General features: G+C 49.9%; 1 protein-coding gene across 2 annotated transcripts; it reads right to left on the bottom strand.

The window, feature by feature from the left end:
• Nucleotides 1-552: 552 nt before the first annotated feature.
• On the bottom strand, nucleotides 553-8,267 carry LOC111158980 (SLIT and NTRK like family member 4). 2 transcript variants are annotated; one of them, XM_022521327.1, is made up of 2 exons: nucleotides 7,937-8,267; nucleotides 553-3,607 (listed from the first exon to the last, which is right to left on the bottom strand). In XM_022521327.1, exon 2 carries the CDS (start codon nucleotides 3,555-3,557, stop codon nucleotides 1,041-1,043), a length of 2,517 nt encoding a protein of 838 aa, XP_022377035.1. In that variant the 5' UTR covers nucleotides 3,558-3,607; nucleotides 7,937-8,267; the 3' UTR covers nucleotides 553-1,040. The 2 variants fall into 2 exon arrangements, with proteins under 2 accessions (XP_022377035.1, XP_022377036.1); XM_022521328.1 differs by lacking the exon at nucleotides 7,937-8,267 and adding an exon at nucleotides 7,120-7,533 and having other exon boundaries at nucleotides 1,041-3,607.
• Between the last annotated feature and the right edge of the window lie 1,157 nt (nucleotides 8,268-9,424).

The raw sequence follows: 9,424 nt of genomic DNA, 5'->3' as shown, positions 1-9,424 counted from the left end.
GTACACAGAAGCTTCAGTTTCAGTTTGGTATATTTTTTTTCCTGTCTAAATGTATACCTATTGATAAATTCCCTGTGATCAGGAAAACAAGTCAGGCATATTAAATACATATTAAGGAGTACATATTTTTCTATTTAGTATACAAAGTACTTCATAAATATGAATTATGTTACAAAAATAGCTTTGGGTGCGCTCACACGGTAAGCACTTCGCTAATTTTGGACAACCTTTAAGGATTGTGGGTATTTCACGTAACTGAGAACAAACTCTAATGTTAGTTTAATTTGAGCCTTGTTTAATTCTGATAAACATCGTGTATTTCTTCAGATCACCACAAACGCTATGTAACTCACGTTGACTTTTCTCTTTTAGGTTTTATGTGTAGACAGGTAATGCTTAAAGTGTTCAAATTTATTTTATAGTTACGTAATGCATGGTATATTTTAAACAAATATTTGCACAATTTTAACATTATAAATCCAGCGGTTTCAAGATGCAGGCCATAAAGTTTACCGATTTACAAATACTATCGAATGTTCTCTCTTTGCATGCTTTTTTTTTTTTAACTTTTCAGATAATCTTTACACAGAGTTGTTACAATGCCACAAATCAAAAGGATTTATTCCAGTTCCACCGACTTGATCTACGTGCAAGATGAAGGACCCAGCTGAGGTACAAACACTGGTACCAGTTTTCTCGAGTTTGCTTTACAAAGCACAAAGAGACGGAGGTTTTGCATCGGGGTACAAAACAGATTTGCCTCTTGAGGTTAAATTCAGTGTATTATGTATATAAAGCATCCCTTTGGCAATAGAGTTTGCAGTATCCCCACAGGACTCCACAGTATAGGTTTTATGTAGTAAAATCTATTAAGGAAACTCTCTTCTACCGGACACATCTTTGCAGCTACAGTTAATGAGACAGCCTCGGAAACACCTGCCTCTATGCCTATTGATAATATAGTATTTGGAGTTAGAAGTCAACAAAAGGCACTTTCATCATTAAATAAATGTCCTCTGTATGAAGTGAGATTGCATGACCTAGATCTTGTTCAAAGCTGTCTGCTCCTCAAGGACCTGTAGGTAGTCAGGGGAACTCTGGAGTTTTGCCTTCAGTTCAAAGTACTCGCTGCTCTTCCGCTGCTCCACGACAATTTTACTGTGGTTGCCGCCTATCAGGGACTTCTTGTTTTTTTTGTCTTGTTGTTTTTCTGGATAGCGGATCTCGAAGCCACTGACACCTATGCTATTGTACTCCTTTTTGCTTTCCAGAAAATTCTGAATAAACACGTTGGAATCCCTGCTCGGGAATAATTCGTCCAGCTCATCGATTGTGCTCAGTCTCTTCCTGCCATCCACGTGTAGTAAATCTTTCTCCTTGTCGGTGACATTTCTCATGACGACTTTCTGTCCTGGAGGATCGGAAAACATGAAGCCGGTTTCTGACTCTTTCAAACCGCAGGTGTGGCTCTTGCTCATCTGCTCGATGGTTTGTGGAATGAAGGCTTCCGTGCTCAGTCCGTCTTTTTTATTGGTCTTGTGGTCATGCTTCCTCAGCTGCAGCTGCATGGAGCCGCACTCAGGATTCCCCAGGCCCTCGTGCTTGACCGTGGGCTTCTTGTTTCGCCGCAGCACAAAAACAAGAAGACAAAAAGCAACGAAGACAGTTAAGATGAGGACCACGAGGATGCTGAGGATGAGAATAGACAGAGGCACCGGGCCACCGGGAGGACTTCGAATGGGACCCAGTGGGGTGGTGAACGTAATGGCAGGTGCAGGGCTCGTAAACGGCGCCGATGGCTTGTTTAAGAGTTTGGGACATAAGATTTCATTCTTGAGGGACTTCAGCTCGATGTTGGCAAACTGAACCGGAGTCTCACATTTCAGTTCCTTCACGACAATGCCATCATTCAACTTCTCCAGCCACAGCTTTAATGCCACCAAGTCACAAGTGCAGTCCCAGGGGTTGCCCTCCAAGTCGATCTGTGTGAGAGACTGCAGCTGATCGAGGACCCCGCTGACGGGTAAGTACATGAACTTGTTGTTCCTCAGGTTCAGTCTAGCGAGGGGTGCTCCCGAAAAAATGTAAACGGGCAGGCTCTTCAGGAGATTGTTGTTTAAGTAGAGCAACTGCAAATTTGGCATCGAGTCAAAGGTGCCCGCCAGGATCTCCTTAATCAAGTTGTATTCCAAATACAGATACTGCAGGTTATGAAGGCCGGAAAATATCTCAGGATAGAGTCTTTCGATCTGATTGCCGTTGAGATACAGCCTGCGTAAATTAGTGAGATTGTGGAATACGTCTCCCTTGATCGCCGTAATCTGATTGCTGCCTAAATGGAGCAAATCCAGTCCTTCAAACTCGGCGAAGTCCGCGACGTCCACGTCTTTGATGCTGTTGCCATTGACGTGCAACTTCTTGGCATTTAAGGGTTTCGGGACCAGTTCAGACATGGACTGTATATTCTTCTCTTGGCAGTTGACGCTCAGTCCCAAATCCGAAGGATGTGTTTTGCAAAAGCAGGGTGCTGGGCAAGGTGTCAGAGGGGGCACCCTCGTTTGGTAGGACACAATCTGGCTGAGATTGCGGTTGGAGAGGGACTTGCCCGCTACGATTCCAGAGATCTTGGACGGATTGGTTGTTTTCGGCGGTTTGGTCACTAATCTGTGTAAGGATGTTTGGGTCGTGTGACCGTTGGGAGTGGTGTAGCCATTCTCCAGCTGAGACGGGGGCAGGATTCGCACATCGAAATCACTGCCTGTGCCCATGGGGCATAATTCTTGTTTGTTGGTTTCTTTCAGAAGCCTCCCGTATAAGTCGCTGGGAGTTTCGCAGATCGCCTCTCCTATGTAAATGTTATATGGCATATTCTCCAGCCACGCTTTCAAAGGCAACAAATCACAGCTACAGTTCCAAGGGTTATCTTCCAGTTGCAGTTCAACGACACGGCCTATGTGCTCCAGAACTCCGATATAGGGGAGCTTCTGGATTCTGTTCCCCCGTATATCCAGATGGGTCAAAGACGCGAATCGGAAAATATTATCAGGAAGGAATGAAATCAGATTGTCATTAAGAATGAGAACTTTCAGTTTGTGGAGCTTATTGAAGGCTCCTCGTTCAATATACTTGATTAAATTGTAGTCAGCCTGGAGATACTCCAAGTTCTCTATGCCAAGGAAAGTGTCAGCTCGGAGAATCTTTAATTCATTGTTGTTCAAGTGCAACTGCTTTAATGCACTGAGCCCAAGAAAGGCTCCTCCCTCAATGTTCTGCAGTTTATTATTTCCCAGCTGCAGGGATACTGCGTGTGAAAAATTCAAGAATGTGTTTGGATAGAGGATATTTAAAAAATTGTTTTGGAAATTGAGGTGATAGAAATTAGACCAAGGTGGCTTCAGCTGATTTGGTCTGTAGACCGAAACCTTCTCACAGTTGACATAGAGCACGTTCTCGACTGACACGCAGGAGCACACATTGCAAATTTCCACTGATATGTCAGAATCTGCATTTGTCGAAGAAATCAGGGCTGACAAAAGCAGAAAGAGCCAAAGAAACATCTTCTCGCAATCAGCAAACAACTTTCTGCTTCTGAATAAAGAGAAATAATCTAAAAAATAAAAAGAAAACATTTTTTCAATGATCATTACTTGAAAAAGTACTTGCGTTTACATCATACCATAGTGAACATGGGGTGCAATGATTAGCTTCGTATTTTTCTGCAAGTATTCTCACTCAGGTGAAAAATGATCACCGGAAATGCTGTCAGTTTTATTTCCATGCCTGTAGTTTATATGCCTTTTACATGTGCAGAAACACAACAAACAACAGGAGAAAAACGCTTAGTTGTGCTTAAACCTTTACATTCGGAAAATACTTGCTCTACGGTGGGCCATCAAACTCCACCCTTGAACACAGACCACAGGAGGCTGAAGAGAGAAGGTGTTAGAGCCCTGGATTCAACGGAGGGTGGCAAAGGGAGGGACTGGGTTGCTGTAGAGGGGACAGTCGAAAGATCAAGGTAGAAGGAGCCGTGGGAGGAGACCTGCCCGAGCTTTAGCCCACAGGTAAGCACGCTGCCACAAACGAGTTCACTCCTGTACATGTCTGCCTTAAAAAACACAGATGACCCAGTGATGTTCTAGAAAAATAACTGATTAGGAAATGGCCAAGTTCTAATTTCAAGTAAATACACAGTACCTAATTTCCTGACAGTCATCTCCCAAACGGGCCTGGGGTGGGGGTGGGGGTGGGGGGCTTTTGTCTCTGGGTCCCTGAAAGCAGGAGAGAAACCTGAAGCCTGAAGTCTTGAGTTGCCTAGCAGATGTCCAGACAGCTTTCCCACCCCCCCAAGAACCGGGTCTCCTGTCTACTTGGCCCACTTCTATTCCCTCACATGCCGTTTCGAACCCACGTCTGATGACTGACACTTGGCTCAGATGCTCATCTCCTTCACTGTGACCACAGACTAGCGCTGCTGAGGAAGGGGAATTCACACACTACAGTCCTCGAGTGGTTTTATCCGCAGCACCAGATACATTTAGTACAGCAAATGTTTGTCCTAAAATCATCACTTCCCAAACATCTCCTCCCAATATCACCACCCCATGTCTCTGTCTATAAACAAATCACAAATCACCTAGTGGAGTTTAATGCTTAGCAAATTAACCCGTTGTAGCCATTTCCTTAAATACTGCACGCCTGTAGAAATATATGCAACGTTTCCTGGAAAAGCCTAAAAAGAGAAATAAGCTCTGTGCATTTTACTGATGCGATTTTAGCCATGTGAGTCTTTTCCATCTTGAATGCAATTTCAATATGGTTACCACCAGATATTAATTAAATAAATAAATTACCCAGGAACACATGATGAGGGAATGATACAAAGAAGTGTCACACAAAAACTCCTTTGTTTATTTTGCCCACGAGGAATCAGCCAGTGGCAAAACCAACCATGTCTCAAGATACACCATCCTTTAGCCACGACCCAGAAAGATTTGCATTTTAAGTAGTTTGGTTCAGAATACAGCCGGCACTGGCACTGCCGAGATGCTCCTTGCCTGCCATGCAGACATGCATTCCCCCTGTTCACCATGATAGTTTGACTGGCAGTGCAAAACGAAGTCGTAAATTCTTAAGTATGACATCATCCAAGACAACTTTCATTGTAAAATCAAAATTTCACATGATCATTTTGCCTTCCTATAGATGTGGTTTCCAGTAGCTATTCTGGTCGGTTGAATCATTTCTTGTTACTACCCCCCAGCCAAAAATCAACCAAACTAGAAACAAATGAAAAGAAAACAAAAAACCGAAATAACCTGAATTCAGTACAAAAACACAACGAGGATCATCAGCAGATCTGAAATTGCATAAGGAGCTGCCCTCCTCCTCGTAATTTCTACTTTAAATAGCAAGGGGGGAAAAAGCCACAAGGACGAGCTAGGAAGTTCCCAAATGCATCTCCTGTGAAACAGAGAAAGCCGCAGGCAGCTGGAATGTCAAGCGAGGGAGAGGGGGAGTCGATTTCCAAGGAAGAGGGACCAAAAGGGCAAGAGACTATGGAGTAGTGGTGAGAGGAGGAAGGAGAGCTGGAAGGGAGCTAGGAAGAGGGGAAGGCGGCACTGAATGCAAGCGAAAGAAACCTCTCATTCACAGGCTACCACTAAAACGTGCACATATGGAAATCGGGGGGAAAAAGGAAAATAAGAAAAAACCCACAAAGTAGGAGTTGGATACCAAATGCCATCTCTCGGGCTGCCCGAGAGCGGCGCGTCTGCCGAGAGCGCCCGTCTCCCCATCTACCTCTCCGTCTCTCGGTCTCTGTGCCCTGCAAGACACTCGGCACCCACAGCCGGCGGGGACCGCCAAACCCCGCGGGGCTTACCGCGTATCGGGCATCCACCGGAGTGCGGTTCCCGGCGCGCGGCGCCCGTGCGGAAGGAGCGGGCCTGCGGGGAACAGACGCCTGCGTGGGGCGGGCCGAGGTGGCTCCCCTGGAGCCGGCAAGAGAAACCTCCGCCCGCCCGCCCGCCTAGGCGGGGGTGGGGGGCTCCGCCGAGAGACGCGGTCACTGCCGCCCCCTGTGCGCCACCTCGGGCCCGGCGGCGACGCGGCCGGAGGGGCTGCCGGCGGTGGCGCGTACCGCAATGTTTTGCCGCATCCCGGTGCCCGGAACCGGCGCGCAGCCCCCCTCCCGGGTCCCGGGCCCAAGCGGCGGCCTCGTGGGTCGGGCGGCAGAGGCGGAGACCGCTCGGGATGTCGCGGGGGCCCTCAGCTCCGCAGCGCACACATCTCTCCGCGCGCTCCCGTCCCACAAGGGGCAGCTATTGGAGTTTCCTTCGGCCTCTCTAGACCCGGGCGTGCGGTGGCTGAGGGGTCAAAGACAGCCGGCTCAGGCCACGAGGCCGAGGGCCACTGGGGCGTCTCTGGCCCGCTTGTCACGGACAGTGTTAGCCGGTGGCTCGGTGGCCGAGAGCGGCGGTCCAGGCACCCCCCTACGCCCTCCCAGCCGCCCCCCGCCCCCACTGGCCAGCCACAGAGCGCTGCTCTCACCAAGCCAGAAATCAGCTCAACATTTGGGCATCTTGCAAAGTCGCGCTGCCAGCACTTGCCCGGCTCTGCAGGGCTTTTAGAGTTAGCCACCGGCTTCTCTCGCGTTCCCCGTGTTGCTGGTGCCAGCAATCTCCCACCGGCTCGGGGGCCACTGCCCTGAGCCCCGGATCCACGTCCGCCTAGAGTGCTTGCGAGTGGGGCGCAGAAAACAAAGCCAGCGCAGCAGCGGCCCCGACAGCCCGAGCCGCCCTAGACCAGGACACTTTCCTCGCCACCCCGGCCGCGGAGGCAGCGATGTTAAGGACACCGGATTCTTTTGGTCCTCAGGGACTTGCGACCGCGCCGTGGGTAGGCACGCAGGGTGGTGGTGGGGTAGCCACTACAGTCGCTTTGGCCACTCGGCCGGCCCCAAACCAACACGACCCAAACTAAAAATAATAATCTACCTGACCCCTTACACACACACACACACACACACACACACACACTCTGGTGCTGCCGAACCAAGCGGGGAAGAGGCAGCGAGTGTCGGTGCAGCTCGCGCAGCCCCGCTGGAAATTCACCCACCTCCGGAGCCCAGCAGCTCTCGCAGGGCCCGCCGCGCCGGGATCCGCTCTGCAGTTTCCACGATGGTCTCTACGTGATCCGGGACCGAGCTGCGCCGCGCCGGCTCGCCCGTCAAACCCACCAAGCAGTCCTCGCAGGCAAGCAGGCGGGCAGCGGCGCGCGCGCGCGCACCCGGCCAGACACCGCGCGCGCACCCAGACCCTCGCACACGGGCTGCACCTTTACATACACGCGCCGAATCCCCGCCCCCGCCCCCCCTCCACCCCGCACACAAGCAGCCTCCCACCCGAAACTCAGGAATCTCGACCCCCGCACATTGCTGAGGCCCCCTGTCCCCCATCCAGACACCTCCACTTGATTCCTCTTCTACCCACACGCCAAGAAAGCGCACTTTCCTCCAGGCATCCGCCCCCTCTTTATGCCTAAAACACCCCCTAGGGAGGAGCGACCCCTTTCCTCACGCCAAGAGACCCCAGTCTCCAAACGCTAAAGCGCCAACCTCCATCCTCCCACCACATACACGCACACTCGAGTCCTTTCTCTTTCCTCAGTCCCCTAAGAACGAAGGCACACACACACACACACACACACACACACACACACACACACACACCCGGGGCGTTCTTTTGAGAGAGCAACCAAGAACCCCGGCAAAGCCAAAGAAACGTCGGAGGTGGGGGAGGGGGGACAAGGGAGGTAGATAGGGTCGTCGAATCTCCGCGGGATTGAATAATTCCAGGACCGAGGGGGGTGAGTCAACAACAATGACATTCAAAGGCAACAATCGCACTTGGGCTTTGTGTAGCGGGTACAGTACCTTCGGCTAATTGTCACCCCGCAGATCAGAGGGCTCCGGGGATACTTCTTCGGCAGCGGGCGATCCTGGATGGAGCCTTCTTGGGACCAGTTTCCTGGGATCCAGTAGTATCCTCACTCTCCCTACCTGTGTGCGCGTGAGGGGCTGGGGGCTTTAAGGCAAAAGTGTGAAGCTTTAGCTCAGAGTGAGACTTATTTAGTGGGTTTAGGAGGGAGACGGGTTAATTCTCCGCACCTTAGAACTCTGCGTGCCTTCGGTGTAGAACGGGTTAAGCAGGACGTTTAAAGAGCTGGGGGTGGGGAGAGAGGGATAGAGATAGAGGAAAGAGAGGTGTGGGACTGGGAGAGATGCCGCACTTGCGACCAAAAGAAGAAAAAAAAAATCTGCTTTGGCTACTGAGCATGCCCAGTTCCCAGCTCGAGCCCTATAAGGGAGGCATTGTGTGCGTTCCACTTCTCCGGGCTTTGGTGGTGACCGGGAGGGGACTTGGGTTGGGGAGGGTAGTGGTGAATGAGAGGCTTTAGGAAAGGGGGGACAAGGTTTGGAGCTTTGGGGCTGGGAGGGAAGAGACCTAAGGGAGGGGACTTGGGTTGGGGAGGGTAGTGGTGAATGAGAGGCTTTAGGGAAGGGGGACAAGGTTTGGAGCTTTGGGACTGGGAGGGAAGAGACCTAAGGGATACCTTGGGGAATCAGAAAAGGGAAATAAGAAAAGGGAATAAGAAAAGTCACATCGGTAGCCCCCTCACTCTCCTGTCTATACCAAAGAGGCTTTAGCAATACAATCTCAAATACCCAGAGGCTGCAAATCCAGCGTGTGAATTGTCTAGGCCCCTTTCTTCTACCCATTTGCTAGTGCTCCCACGAGAGAGTAGGAATATCCCGGAGAAAGGCTAATGTTCAAACGAATTTCGTGCAGTCTGGGAATTTAGTTAATAGGCTTGGCAAGAAAGCAAATGTACCTGTGGGGCGGGGGACTTTGGCTGTCCTGTATGTGTTTCCAATATCTGGCTTTCCTAACGGGGAAAGGCTAAACGGTCCTTTAAGTACTCCCCTCCCCCGAGCCTTGCTGTTTTTATAGGTGCTTGGCTAAGAAAAACAACTCTCTCTCTTTACTTTGTGTCTGTGGGGATAACTGGCTTTAGGTAAATAGAGCTAAGTTAGAAATGGCGAGTATTTTCCTAGCCCATTCTTTTCCACATTTCAGGTAGTACTGCAGGGCCCACTGCTTCAGGACCTTTGTTCTGCCTAATCCACTTATGCAAATTCCAGTGGCTCTAGCCACGATAGGGTATACTCAGTACCCCGAAATGCTTTTACTTAAAAATGAAAAACTCTTTAAACTAAAACTAGCAATAGCTTTGAAACCAAAATTTGGCTGTCTGCCTGAACTCCTACAGTTAAACATTTACCATAATTGGTTGGTGTTTAAAGGCCTCCAATCTAGGCAAAAAACCCGATGAGCAAAGGATTTATTACATTATTTGTGGA

Source organism: Enhydra lutris, unplaced genomic scaffold (genome assembly GCF_002288905.1).
Source record: "Enhydra lutris kenyoni isolate GAN:26980312 unplaced genomic scaffold, ASM228890v2 scaffoldscaffold65, whole genome shotgun sequence".
NCBI lineage: Eukaryota > Metazoa > Chordata > Mammalia > Carnivora > Mustelidae > Enhydra > Enhydra lutris.
The sequence above is the reverse complement of the archived record's forward strand: the minus strand, read 5'-3'. Positions and strand labels throughout refer to the sequence as shown.

Coding starts and splice junctions, on each gene's coding strand:
- LOC111158980 (XM_022521328.1), bottom strand. CDS start 7,459: ATGGGGGACAGGGGGCCTCAGCAATGTGCGGGGGTCGAGATTCCTGAG. Junction 3,608..7,119: donor AGAGCTGCTGGGCTCCGGAG/GTGGGTGAATTT, acceptor TTTATTTTTTAG/ATTATTTCTCTTTATTCAGA.